This window comes from Mizuhopecten yessoensis, unplaced genomic scaffold (genome assembly GCF_002113885.1).
Source record: "Mizuhopecten yessoensis strain PY_sf001 unplaced genomic scaffold, ASM211388v2 scaffold715693, whole genome shotgun sequence".
Taxonomy (NCBI): domain Eukaryota; kingdom Metazoa; phylum Mollusca; class Bivalvia; order Pectinida; family Pectinidae; genus Mizuhopecten; species Mizuhopecten yessoensis.
The window spans coordinates 19,756-34,817 of record NW_018479744.1 but is presented as its reverse complement, the minus strand read 5'-3'; the positions used below and the strand labels follow the sequence as shown (position 1 = coordinate 34,817).

Here is a 15,062-nt window from a genome sequence, read left to right as displayed (position 1 = left end):
GGTTGGTGTAAATTGAGGAATGGCTTAACAATGTATACGGTTTAGAATTTAAACATATAAACTTGATTTTTAGTATGTTTCTAGTTTCAACTATAAGCTTATCTTTCTGTCTATACTTTCTTAATTTTAGAAATTGGTGTTTTCGTTGTTTTTTGAACGACCTTAATCGACACATGTAAAATTACAACACAGTCTCGCCAACACAGGTAAACATAGCCACTTTGTACCTGGACCGTAGGGTTCTTACGTAACTCGCCAAGGTGTGAAAACCAGGTTAAGGGGAGCTATAGATCAAAACGAATGCAAATGACAAATACTAAACGTCCAGTCGTGTTTTCATAACGGTCATACGGTATCACATAGCAGCTCTATGTGTCAGGAACAGGCCAGGTAAACATCCAGTCAATCATTCAAATTGTTATTTACCTGTTCTGCTACCTAGCTAGGAGCCAAATTTTTGGAAAGTATAACGGTCACTGTATACTGTGTTATATGCATTGTAAAATTGTACATAATCTTAATTATTGTGATGAGAAATTACAGTAATAAATACAGTGTACAATATTGCATACAAGCCCTTCCGTATTTTTTTCATTCCGTAATATTGATCAACACATTTTACCAAATCGCATAGTTGTGCGGAGAGAAGCGCACGACGGGGCGAACGATTGATAAATTTCCCAGTTGTGCGCACCATGTATGGACGATGTGCGGACGGTGTGTGAACGATTTAAGTACAGTGTGCGCACGGTATTTTTGTTGCGTTGTGCGGTCACACAACTGTATTTGCAATATTTTGTATTGCAAAAAACTAAAAAGAATATATTGATTTTTGAACAATTACTACACAAGATCAGATGAGATATACTGAGAATATCCTGCGAATAATTGAGTTATGGTTGAAAATTTCTTTGTTGTATTTGGTTTTCAAACAGACTATATATTTTAAAATAAAGATTTCGATGAGATATATTAGCTTTAAATTGTTTTCTATTGCTCTTGGCTCATGCATATTGCTAATGCGCTAATACGATAATGCCCTTAACTTTGTTTACATGTTTACATGTTTACAGAATTAATCTAATGTGTACCACTATGTTGACGTGTGCCTGGTATTCTATAGACTCACGCATAGCCTGGTGTTTAACTAATGTAGTTTCAATCTTTTATACGTTTAATGGACAAATAGCAAAGATATTTTCATCAGGAAGAAAAGATGAATGACCACCTGTATTTGAATTCTAAAGCTTCCGACGAAGAACCCTAACATTCAAATTAGTAATTGTAAAGGGATCTTTCCATGGGGTAGCTAGTTGTATGGTTTGGCTGAGGATTTAAAGTAAGTTCGCTCCACTGAACAAACACATATTAATGTTTATTCATTTAACTCGCTTCATAGGTGTCAATCATTTCGCCAGTCAAAACTCTACATAAGCTAGGTGACATAACTTTAATATCTGTCAGTGTTTGTCTTTGTGAGAAAGCGTTAAAAAAATGAATTGACTTTCAAATATAAATACCATTAAGGTTATCAGATATTCCTTATCAGATTCCTAACGATAAACAATGTTGGTACTGTCATGTTATTTATCATATACTTTTCCGTCCTATGGGTTGATCAATCCATATCTGTCCAGCACCAGCCATAATCGTGTAACTTCCTATTTAACAAACAAACTGGTGGTGTACACCTTGCATATCCATCTGTATTTGCTGCTCGTTATATTTTATTAAGGCTTTAACATAACTGTACAAAACTTCCTTTCCTGTGTGTTTTATACGATGGTCGACAGGAGCCGGACAAAATAAATTGATATTTCATATCATTGTGTACCACATAAAAGTGAACCGTGGCACACAAAGATATGAATGATAATGTCTTTGTCAACCACACCGTGGTACAAAAAGATATTTTTTTTTAAATCTCATATACTTTTACATGAATATGTACTCACAGCAGACAAAACCCGGCAAAATGATATGAAAGCTCATCACTTTCATTTAATTCTGGACTGAGATATGGTACACAAAGATATAAAAGCTTGTTGCTTTCATGTCATTCTAAACCCTTAAAAATGGTACAGAAAGATTGGTACAGAACATATGAAAGCCTCGGAATGCCGTTATCAGACACCGTGACCAGAAATGACCATCGCAAATAAAATACCTAATGACAATGCCAAAACAACAATCGGAATGCGTTAATAACTTCTGATGAAAGAGTTTGTTACATTTCTGCGAATGCTTTGGTCCTAACTTGGCTTTCTTACATAGGGTAAAAAGGAAGTTTGTTTACTTTCGATATTTCTACTGTATTCCATTTTGGTATTGATGCTTATAAAGAATCATTTTATAATCCAAAATAAAATGCAAAATAGTATAGTATAAAAATAGTAATCTTTTTATCCTTTAATTGTACATTGTATTAAATCAATTGGTCCCTACATCGAGCCCATAGGAGTTTTGTGTTAATTATGTTTTTTATTCTCATTTCAGAGGCGGTTTCATATGTTTTTGTGCCATGGCTCTTTTCGGCAACTGCATTGGTACAAAAAAACAAACAAAAGCAAAGGTTTGACAACAGCTTTCCCCTCATATCATTTGTACTAACCGTGATACACAATGGTATATTTTTCATACCATCGTGTACCAATGAAAGATGTATCATGGTACACAAAGATTTTAAAAAAATCAAATTCATTTTGTCCGGCTCTTCCATCATAGTTGTATGTGTCAATGCTATATACTATTAATGTTATAGAGCAATATGTGACCAAAAGATTGTTTCAGCTTAAGAACGTACGCATTGATATGTGCTGCACATATATGTACTTTATCCAGCACCTCTGTACGAAAGCTTATAACAAATACGCATGCACGCAGTGGTTAGCGAGCTGCTCATCATGATACATTCTATTTGCCCGTACCTCGGCGATATATCTTATTTGTTCGTACCTCGCCAAAGATCCGGACATCGTCCGTCTTAGAGTATCGTTAGTTGGTTAATACAATGTGAATAATAAATGGGAATCATAGCTATTATTAGTTACACGGATTTTTGGCAGGGTATACGGAATGATATGACCCTAAAGGGTTTCGTATTTCCTGAGGCCGATAGGCCGAAGGAAATACGAAATCCTTTAGGGTCATACCATCCCGTATACCCTGCCAAAAATCCGTGTAACGAATTTATTACCCCTTTGAGTCTTTTATACAGTAATAAAAACAAAGAAAAATTATAGGCACAGTAGGCCTACCTCATTTAGTTTCGTTTTATCAAATTCCTCGAACTGTAATTCTTCCTGATTCTTTTCTTTTAAATACATACTCCGCATGTTTGCTGCTCGTCTGTTCGACTTTTGTGTGTTTTGTGGCACATAGTTAGCCCTTTTGCGAGTATTTCCTCATCAGTATACGAAGCGAAACGTTTTGCCATTTTGGAAATAGCGAAGCAGACGACGAATGCGAGTTGTCTCCCGATGCCCGGCCGCAATATACAAAGAGACCTGACCCGTATACCCCTTGTAAAATCACGTGATTTCACCTTATTACAGCTGAGAAACACGTGACATGACCGTATACCCCCTGAGATTTTCGTATACCCCCTGAGATTTACGAATGCGGTTTGGTACACTGTAGTTTTTAACCAATCAGATACCTGGATTTTTTCTCCAAGGGTTAATAAGTACTGATGTGTACATTGAAATAATAATATATACCACCCTAATAAGTATTGGATGCTTTGTGAACTCTTCAAGTGGAGGTACGTTCATTATTATTTTAACCACAAACAGCTTACCGAGATCACTAGGCGAACCTTTCCACAAACAATTATACGTCTCTAAATTCCATTCCGTTTATCAACTGAAACGCTGACACCTGAAATAGTTGGTGGCATATTTCTGCTATCGACCTTCGACTTTTGAAATTAGCTTGGTCGAGTCGTCAACACATCATCAAGAAAATCATATATTATCGTTTCCCATCTACTGCGACTTAAATATATATGTTTATATATGATGTACTGCATCCTCCTATATATGCCATACATTGATAAAACAATTTGGATTTGAATTTGACAGATTTTTATATTCATTGCTTAATTTGCTGCTTTTATCTTTTATTCACCATATTTTTGTAAGCACCAAAATTCTTTTTCCAGGGAGTCAGGGGTTTACTCAATGAAGATTGTATCATTTTTCTTTTCCGTTATATCATTTGCATACAAATATGCATAATATATGAACATAATGTTCGCCCGGCTCTTTAAGTATAATGAAATTCTTTTTTACACGTTCACAAGTGGATAATATGTAGCATCCACTTTAATTAGAAATAAATGTCTCAAAATAGGATTGTAAGCAAATGACTCCAGTTGTAATCTGGCAGTCATTAACAATATCAATGGTTTGGAACAAACATGCACTCTGTATTTATAGTCATATTGAATGTGAGTCAGTAATAAGGACTATAGATTGGGTCTGTTTTAACCCAAGGAGTGCATAATCTTAAAATGAATTTGTTGAAAATATATGTAAATCTTTACGACTCAAACATCTTTTTTAAGAAATACTCTTTTTAAAAGAAATTACTTGTTATTTAAAATATATGCATCTTTTCCCCACTAAAATAGCACTCAAAACAACAAATATATATCAGCTGCATTCACTGACGTGTCCAATTTATTCTATAAACTATGTTAATTGCATTCAGCATGTAACAACACATTTCTGAGGTTTAATATGAAATGCAAATCTGATAACACATTTCTGAGGTTATACAGCCTACATCGTCTTAATCAGACAGGGGTGTAACTCCCTTTGTGAGTTACCTAGTCTTAATTATCTCTGTACACTGTCATCGACTAAAACCGCCGCCCAGGAAAAACCGGAGTCTCCGGAAACCTGTGTTCAAAGGCAAGTGCAGAGTAGTCTCGAGTTTTCACTGAACCGGCGCGAATAGATGACTAGTATGTATTATATATAAATGTATATATATAGTATACCTTTATGACAACTAATAAGTATACAAAAATGCATTTGAATATTATATATTGACCGTGAAATATTTGCAAAATAAACAATCTGAAGAAAACATGAAAGGTTGGTTTGTGACCGTTGTTTCGAAGGACAGTTAAGCAAGCCAATTTTCCCTCCTCGAGGACGACTACCAGTGAGGCCACAGTCAATATAAGTTTCGGAGGTTTATCATATAAACAATTCCAAATAATCTGCAAAATGTCGTCATGTCTGGTAACTGGCGGACAATATGGTTCATAGCACACAAAACAGACAATCTGTAGTTAAATAGTACACTCGCTGCTATCGGTGTTTTTTAGCAGGCAGTTTAGATCCCTGTAGATAAAGCACATCCAACTCTTCTAATCCACTGAACTTTTCGTGATTTCTGAAATAAAAAAGTGCATGTTAAAAATAAACAGGATACTGTAACGTCAATTTTTCGCTAATAATAAATGCATATTTTTTTCCAAATTGAATAGTAAATATTCAAACGTGAATATGTATAGACACACGATATGAAACCAGCAATTGACAGTATTACCGACAATTTATTGCAGCAGTAACCTAGACATTAAACGTTACCACAGGAAGATAGTCATAACCATTAAAAGTGTTAGCGTTGATCAAATGTATTTGTCTTATTGATGCTTTTCATGTCGAAGTATGTATATAATACCTGGTACATGTATTCGATAGCACATAGCGTAGTGAACGTAAGTAATATCGACTTCTGTGAATGAAAGCACTTTAGATGAAATCTTTTACCTTGCTACTGATATCTCTTTGCAAGTCCTCTTGGTAGGAATAGTATTTCAATCAAGCGGGACTCGGGTTATCAAACAACCGTAATTAGTCACCAGTATCTCCATCCTACCAAAACAAACATCAGGAACTGAGTAACATAAAGGTCACAAACTAGTACATTCAATTATGGCTAAACGCGAGGGCGTAGGCAGGCTAATTATCGTCCTTGCGTGACAAAGTGATGATATCTATCGTAGTTTCATTCCATCGCCTCTCAAAACACAAAGGTGAAAGAACAAAAATAAGAAGAAATGCAGACGACGAAATTCGCCCTTAATGACACGAAGGCGACGGGACGATACTTATTGTTCCGGATAACGCGAAATAAGGAAGGAACGAAATGTCATATATATATATACCTATAATTCAATATACAGAACTGTTTACGTTAGAATAACGCTTACCTTTGCTTGTCTGTTCAGTTAACAACCAGTAAAGACATAAGACTCGTTATGGACGCTGATTCATCTGGTACCGACACCTGCTTTCTGATACCACGAGTTAAGGTATGACATTTCTCACAAACCCCTCTCACCGGGACTATGTCAGATGCCATATGGCAAAACAGGTTTGACATGTAACATCATAATTTACATTCACATTTGTATGCTAGACGTGACAATAGTAATGCTTTGTCTAGGAGTAGATTATTTATATTTATATATTTTATACTTATATTGCTTTTCTTTAAATGAACTAATTTATGAAATGAACATGATTCGAATATATATATACCTATAATTCCATATACAGAACTTGTTACATCAGAATAACGCTTACCTTTCCTTGTCTGTTCATCATACCACCTGTCAAAACATAAGGGTCATAATGGACGCTGATTCATCTCACCTGATTTCTGATACCGTGAGTTAAGATCCGACATTTCTCACACACCCCTCTCACCATGTAAACGTCACATGTCTCATGACAAAACAGGTTTGACATGTAACAACATACTTTTACATTCACATTGTATACAAGACGTGACATACACTTTACATGGAGGCTTCACGCTCAGGACAGGTCACATCACATTCACATGAACATCAAAAGGACGTACAAAACAACAACATTAAACACACTTGTATCGCTACATGATACATCTGTGTGATCTTACACTGTTGGTATTTATTCACAAACATTATCATTATTCAAGGACAAGGCCAACACCACCGACCATAGATAGCACCAAGTCCCGAAATCATATTGTATGTGTTGTTACTTCTAATAGTAATGCTTTGTCTAGGAGCAAAGTATTGATTTTGCTTATCAGTAGCATGTTAATATCATAATGAAAATAAAAATATCGAAAACAATTTCAAAACCTCTGAAGTATGTGTATATCATTCGATACAGATAGTTGTTACATAACAGATTTATCAAGTTTAGAATGATTGTCAGTTTGTTTTGTTTCGTATATGATTACGGCTATTAACTAACCTTCTTTCTCGCAAATGATTCCATATGGCATGGTGCAGACCTGGTCATTCCATTGAGTTATTATTTGAGCACAATGTTCGTTACCACCGGTATTAGACGGCTCAGCGCGTCCCCAGTCTGAGAATTCCACTGTAGAGTTGTCCGAGATCCATCTCCAGTCACCTTCTTTCTCGCGGTCATTTGCTCCAATCCAAGGATAATCTTTTCAACATATCAAAATCCATACACGTGGAAATAAATCGGCAAGAAATATGACAATGTGTTTATTACGAAATCTACTGATGAATCTGATTCAAGAGGTACAACAAAGTACTTGAACAATTTCTTCATGAAGTAAAACAGTACAAAAAACTAATTCAAGCTATAACGGGATCATGACTAGTATAAATTTGATTGTTTTATGGTAATATTTAATACCTGATAACGTCGCGAATGTTTTCAGCCACAAATTTTCTTCCAAGGTTTCTACTTTGACGAGGTTGCTTTCATGGCTTTGACAAATGGTCTTAAACATAAAAAATACCATTGTATTAAATGATTTCTTCAACAGTGAACAGTTTAATAAACTAGGCGACTTGTGTTATAGCTAATTGACCGATACCTGATATTATCTCAATGACGAGAGATATATCGGTACAACACCAAGCATGTTCATATTAATAAATTAATATAATATTATATTCATGAGTGAAAATAACAAAAAATAACAAGGAAGGGAGACATTAAAGAAGGTGGGGTGCTTTAGTGGTGGAAACTGCAGATTTTCCTAGGCTATGCGATTTGGTGCTGTAGTTCGTCGGTTCGAGGCCCGGACAGGTCAAGATTCATAAAATTGTCTCCCTTCGTCACCTGTGTATACATTCAATAAACAAAATGTAACATATACACTAGTGTATGTTGATCCAAAGGTTTAAGATACGATTAACCTGGCGTAATTGCACTGTGTCTTATGTGTAAAAGTGATAAAATTGACATAACGTAAGTATATTATATCAAAATGTGTTTTTGACAAAACAGACACTCCATTTAGCACAAACGTTTGTCACTGTATTATATCTTCAGACGCATAGACACGGTAGCATATTGTTTGGCTTACTATATAAGCAAAGAAGTAATAACGACAGAGCAGACAAACACATTTTAGGGCAATCAGTCCCTTTATCAAGACAGAAACGTGAACACTTACATACTACAACATATAATCGTGATAAACATTCAATATGAAACAATACTACAACATCAAGTACATAAACAAAAAACAGTTATAACTTGTGATATGTGCTGCTGTTATCGCATATCCTGTCGGATAGCTTTCAACAGAAGGATAATTTTTGTAAAGAATACCTCCCCCCATAAGTGTGAAGCCCCGGCGCACTCATACACATGTTCATACATATCTATACAGTCAGTACACAGGTCAATATTTTAATATATGCACACTTTTGAAAACTAATTCTTATCATATCGCACACTCGTACCACACACTCAAGATTCTGTACCGATTCTCGATTATTATTTCTCCCAAAATCTCACGTCCAAACTGCCGACATTGTAAATGCAAAATGTATCAAACCATTTCACTTCATTTTAATTTCACCCCCTATCTTAAAACAAAAAACAAACAATCATGGACCCTCTCTAGCCAATCTCTGATTTCACATCCTCGCAACTCTGACACTCACCCTCTTATAATCCAATTTATTTGTTGACTCTCTGTCATACTATCTAATTATTCCTCACAAAGACAGCGTCCCTTCCTAATATAAAAAATCAGAATAAATGTAGTGAGAAAATCTATAACTGTTGTTGTTCCTGTCAAAACGGCGTGAAAAAAAATGCAAAAAAGGGTGTCTCTGTAAGTTAAAAATCTGGACTGGGTCACTCCCACTCGACAAGGTAATGAATGGGGGTCAAAGATGAAAAATGTGCGGTAGAAATATGTACTGACAATGTCTTCAACCGAAACACCTCGTCACAGACATTTTCGACCACAAAAACTCGCTCAAATGATAGTTTCATGATAAGAAAAAATAGATATTAAATAAAACATAGAATGGAGAGGATACATATTTTTATATTAAGTAAGAATAATTTGCAAGGTGGTGCATTTAAACGAATTAAAAGCAGATATGAGTAGAGGTCGGTCATCTCCACAGGGCCTTCACACGAGCCGCCTCAAATATGTGGTATTAACAGTGAAACAGACATCCTTTCAATAAGTAAAAGTAGAAGATAAATAAATGATATAAGGATAAAGAAGGCCATCTAAATTGTATAAAAAGGGTTTGCAGAATGGAATATGTTAACGGTGTTATAGCAGGGTATAGTAAAAGGTAGAGTAGGAAAAGACCCCCACACAAGTCCCCAAAGGAGTATGGGAGCGTTTGTTTCTTACACAACTAGCTAAAGTAAGATAGATGATAAGATCTTGTCCATAACTAAATTGGTGCAAACTGGTAAGCACCATATCTTGTTTGTTGTAAAGATAACAATGCCCCAGAGCTAGCCGGAACCTGTTTTATATATATTGGGCAGATTGTTTTTGATTTATTATTTGTCCAGTGTCGTTCCCTTCCAACCGCTGCTGGTCACTACAACTTCTGCAGTGGTCATGGGGAACAGTCTGTATGTTTTGTCTTGCTCGGCATGTTAAAATGTGTAGCTACTGGTAGGTCCGGGCGTTTCTGCTTGATGGAATAGCGTTCGTTGTTGATCCTGAGATTAAATTGTGTTTTGGTCTCTAAACATTCTGCAATTAGCACGTAGCACAAGTGATCTGCCTGTTGATTCCGCATTTTGATATGTTAGCGGTGTTTTGAAACGACCAGTGGTAGCATTGGGGGATACTTTGGTAACGTATCGTTGACTACTATGTCTTTAAGAATTTTTGTCGGCGGTAAGCCAACACTTGTACTTCAAGAAAGATTTTTCTGAGTTTACTGGACGAAGTCAAATTCTTTCAGTGTGTTTTAGATATACCCGAGAGAGGTGGCATGGTAGGATGGCAGGTAACCACAAAAGTCACTCTGTCAGTTTTGAGTCTGACTTGGTATTTCAGCAGACTTTCCAATTCCTTGTGCTGTATCTGTCGAATCCATGATCTATCAGAGCTCATTTGTATCCCAGGCAGAGTAGGTTAGATCTCACCTCAGTACAGTGGCGTAAAACGGTATCATCATCCGAGACGATACCAATCATTCTCTCAGTGCTTTGGAATACGGGATACTTATGGTTGTGTGTGATGGGTGACAATTGAAGGGATGGAGATACTGATGGAGGTTCCTTTGGTTCGCAATAAACATTTTTGCTCACTTCTCACTCGGTGAGTGTGGAGCAATTGTCAAATAAGGGTTTTCTTTCCTCTGAGACCTATGCTGTGAATTTGATGGTCTGGTGTCCAAATTATGGGGCGGGTTGCCCTGAACGTTTGACAAAATCCTTTGTCGTTATCATGTCTTTGCTTATGCATCTATTTAAATGCTGAGTATCCAACGAACGTTTGCCTGTTCGGATCTATTACCAATATTGGATCATACTGTCGTTATTTTCTTTGATACCTATATTAATCAAGTTGCATATTATCCTGAAATTAACATATGGTTCATAATTTCGTTTTGAAAACAACAGGTTATTACCAAACCTTAAGCAAAGTCCATGTAAATGTTCTTGTTTTATACATATTAATCGTGCTTAAAAGCAAAACGCAAGTTCAAAGTTTTCCGTCGAATAATAATGAATGTCAAAAAATGAAAACAACACTAGCTGAGAGGACGATATACACAGTGTACTAATACCTTCAATAAGATTAATCAATTTGGAAATATGTGATATCAAAGTTTTACTTTCTACACAAACACTACGTATTATACGTGTCGCAACGTTTCAAGACCGACGGGTTCCTTTGCAAAGCTATTGGTGTTGAAAATGTTGCGACACGTTTAATACGTACATTGTTTGTGTAGAAAGTAAAACTTCGATAATACAGTGTACTAAGTTTGATCACTACTTGAAGCTGACACACAATTCCGCTAATATCTTATATAATAATTTTACTTAAAATATGCTTCTTTAGAACGACGTTCGTATTGAAATGTCACAAGGCCAACTTTACAAAGTACTGAATATGTTCCTTCCAGGAAGTTAATCTAGCTTAATCCGTTGGTTAATATCAATATGGTTGCAGTATTTTAAATATAATCAAAGTGCCGAGGGCACTAAGGGATGCTGTGTACAAAGGATTCAAATAATGGAATAAAGGAGGTGGTATATCTGTACAGAATGGCAGTAAATAATAAAGAACATGTTGTTGAGTAAGGGTCATAATAGCCCATCCCTTAATCATAATTTTCAGTAAATATATATATAACAAGCAAGGTATTGCTAAAACAATATAGGTTCCTTACTGGCTACCATTAGCAGTATAACAAGCAAATTCGTGGGATTTATATCCTCCACATTCAAGACATATTGTAGGTAAACATTATTGAGGTCAGGTTGATACATAATGTATAGCTTATTAACATTTGAAGAAAAAAAGCGTTACCTAATATTTGCTAGTTATTAAGCGGAAACTGCAGATAATGACTCAGCCAAATGGAGTGCAATTAAGGTGGTTGTCAAACTTGGCCGACCCTTAATGAGTTGAACCCTGTTACTAAGTTTGAAGAAAATCGAATAATATTTGCGAGATTTAATGAACAGAAACAGCAGATAATGACGTTTTTCATTATTCACGGGGTCATAACTCCGCCAAATGGGGTCCGCTGAAAGTGGTCATCGAACTTTGTCGAGCCCTTTAGGCATTTAACCCTGTGACCACGTTTAAAGAAAATTGGTTAACATTTGTTGTAGTTATTACACGGAACCTAAGCGTGACAGACATGCAGACAGACAAACGGACAGGTGAAATCGGGGGATAAAAATAAGTAACGATGACCTTGACCCAAAAGCCCAGAAATTGAAACTTGTCTGATATTATGGTCCTTAATGACTGCATTGTTACGGAGCCATATAAGGGTTTACGATTAAATAAAAATAAATAAATACATGTTATATAGATAATACAAATAAATAATTATGATATTATTATTACAATTTGTTATTATCATGATTAATTCTACAAAAAATAAAAACGAGATTGTTTTATTTTCAGTGCGCGTTATCACGGACTTATGCAAGTCCCTTGTGTATCTCTCCATCTCTCGATAGTGTAACGAAGGTTAAAGACCTATATGATTAATCAGTTTCTGGTTAATGTGAATAATATGTATATACGGTTTTAATTTTTGATGTTCAATATGCTATATTCACGAAGCACTTGCATTATACTAATCTGGCCATTATCTAGAGACTGTATTGGGAAGCTATCTACAAACTCGTTAGGCACAGCTGCTGTCGCATTGGGAAGCTATCTATAAACTCGTTATGCACAGCTGCTGACGGCTTCTTAAGCATAAGTCTACATTCTGTAACGAGGATTTTCTTTCACTTGGAGACTTTCCATTGATACAAAGAAAACACGAAGCCTACTTTATCAAGGACAGTTATCAAACAGTCGTTTAACCAATCGCGAGCATGAAACTACGCAATGATGGAAAGGGGAAGAAACTCTTACACACACACTATTGGAATACGAGGCGTAGTAATTTGAGCCAAATATAGTTCGGAACTTTCACTGATTAAAAACGCTACTGTGAAAGATCTTTACATAATTTCTTTGATTTTGTTTGTCTTATACAGATATATTTTACCATATTATAGCATTGATCATATCATGAAATAATGAACACATTATCTAAAGATCTTCGCGGAAGGAGATAAAGTGCTGTTCGATTTGTTTGTGAAGAAATTATTCGGTCCAAAAAGCGTAGTAATTTGAGATTGATATAGTTCATAATGCTCACTGAAAAAAAACTCTTCTTTTTGTAAAATTTTAACATTTTTTCTTTGTTTTATAGATCGTTTTCATATGTATTTCATCGTTTTATAGCATTGATCATACCATTAATCGATTATCAACACAGCATTTAAAGATCTTCCGCGGAAGAGGAAAATCTGTTGTTTGGTTTTGATTTGCCAAGGTTTGGCGAGGACAGCAATGAATGCTGTACCCAGCATCAAAAATATTGAATACAGATATGCATTATGAAATATATACCTCCTGTTATCAAATGTGATACTAACCATACTCGTTATAGTTTTTACCTGTGCATATTCCCATGATTTTTTTAGGCCTGGTTGTGACCAGTAACAGTGACTTCCATAACCTGTCCAACCCTGCTGACACGTGACATTCTGTGACTGCACACCTGTGTAAAATTGAATTATGTATCATAACATATTAAATGACTGTTACATTTTGATGTTTAATTTTAATAAATATCTTATCTAGTTAAGATAAAGCTTTACCGATATTTATAAAAAAAATACATTACAAGTTATATTAATAAAGTGTACATGATCAAGTTATATTCCAAACTTATAACAAATCCTTATCAAAATCTGTTTATCGAAGTAATCTCACTAAAGATAGTGATTTATCAGTAACAGATTAAAATATGGTATACATGTATCTATTTAGTTTCATAAGTAATCAATATTTCTTACACACTATCAGACCTCGATTTAACACAGTAGATACCTATTTCAATGTCAGTATATACCGATATACCCTTTTTTGCTGCTCGCTTTTTCAAATATTTAGTGAACAAAGGTATAAACTCGTGTTATATTACTCTCCTTATGTATGTTACTCGGTAGAAACGGATTTGCAGCATTCGTGTTTCTGTCTCTGCTCGTTACAAAGTATCTGGAAGAGCCGCACTCACCACTTGAGATAATCACCAGACGCAGTAGTAGAGGGAGCACACCGAATAGAATAAACATTTCGGTAGGAATTGTTACCTTCTTTTTCTACAAACAAGAAGAGAAAACATAATCGAATTTTCATTTCATATAAACATGTAAATATATCTTGTCTTTTAAATAAAATATGAATAATTTTATACACATTCGCATATAGAATGAATTCATTTCAGTTATCACAAACATACATTGCTTACTTGCAACAAGCTCAATTACAGCTAATCGCATTATATTTATCCTCGATCGACTATTCATTTTCCATATTTCTTCAACACTCGACGAATTAAAAGTATTACGTTCTGTTTATTCCTGCCTTAACAGCATACGAATAAGATGATGTCATGTCACACTTTTTAAATGTACTTCATATTTTTCTTCATTCTGTTTTTTATAAAATTATGGTTATACTTATGTAGATATATTTAGACAATACTTCCAGTTTGAGCCAAGCTCCATCTTCATCCGACTACAACGTATAACTGGCAGTCCCTGAACATAACAGTTCGTGCAACAGCGTTGACACGGATGCATTGTATAACTAACCGATCGTGTGTGTGTAGTGACGCGGACGACAAAATGATACTCTAGCTTTATGATCTCATTTAGAAGAAATGCATGAAATGGGGGAATCGGATTGCGTTTGTTGTCTTGATTTTGTTGTAAATTTATTGTAAACCCGAGGAAAACAACTCGTGACCAAAATATACCTGTATTCACACTTTTTAAGATGACGTTCTAGCTACCTCGCCATGGATAGCGTGCAGGCTTTATTATGTAACACTAGGAAATCCCTTAATAATAATAATAATTCGAGGTTCGTATATACCGCTTTATAATAGCCTAGGTCGTCTCAAAGCGGTTCACAAATTATGATCCGTAGTTATAAGCTCTTTGCAACCCGCCAATATCTTTCTCAACTTCCTGGATAGCACC

At 35.3% G+C, this 15,062-nt stretch overlaps 1 protein-coding gene and 1 long non-coding RNA gene across 3 annotated transcripts; both read right to left on the bottom strand.

The window, feature by feature from the left end:
- Positions 1 to 4,651: 4,651 nt before the first annotated feature.
- On the bottom strand, positions 4,652 to 6,923 carry LOC110441195. 2 transcript variants are annotated; one of them, XR_002461842.1, is made up of 4 exons: positions 6,675 to 6,923; positions 6,230 to 6,306; positions 5,787 to 5,891; positions 4,652 to 5,406 (listed from the first exon to the last, which is right to left on the bottom strand). It is a non-coding gene; the product is annotated as an uncharacterized LOC110441195 (long non-coding RNA). The 2 variants fall into 2 exon arrangements; XR_002461841.1 differs by lacking the exon at positions 6,675 to 6,923 and having other exon boundaries at positions 6,230 to 6,401.
- Positions 6,924 to 7,260: 337 nt separating this feature from the next.
- On the bottom strand, positions 7,261 to 14,645 carry LOC110441194 (perlucin-like protein). Its single transcript, XM_021484300.1, has 5 exons — positions 14,567 to 14,645; positions 14,093 to 14,177; positions 13,470 to 13,573; positions 7,683 to 7,770; positions 7,261 to 7,466 (listed from the first exon to the last, which is right to left on the bottom strand). Exons 2-5 carry the CDS (start codon positions 14,148 to 14,150, stop codon positions 7,261 to 7,263), a joined length of 456 nt encoding a protein of 151 aa, XP_021339975.1. The 5' UTR covers positions 14,151 to 14,177; positions 14,567 to 14,645.
- Positions 14,646 to 15,062: the final 417 nt, after the last annotated feature.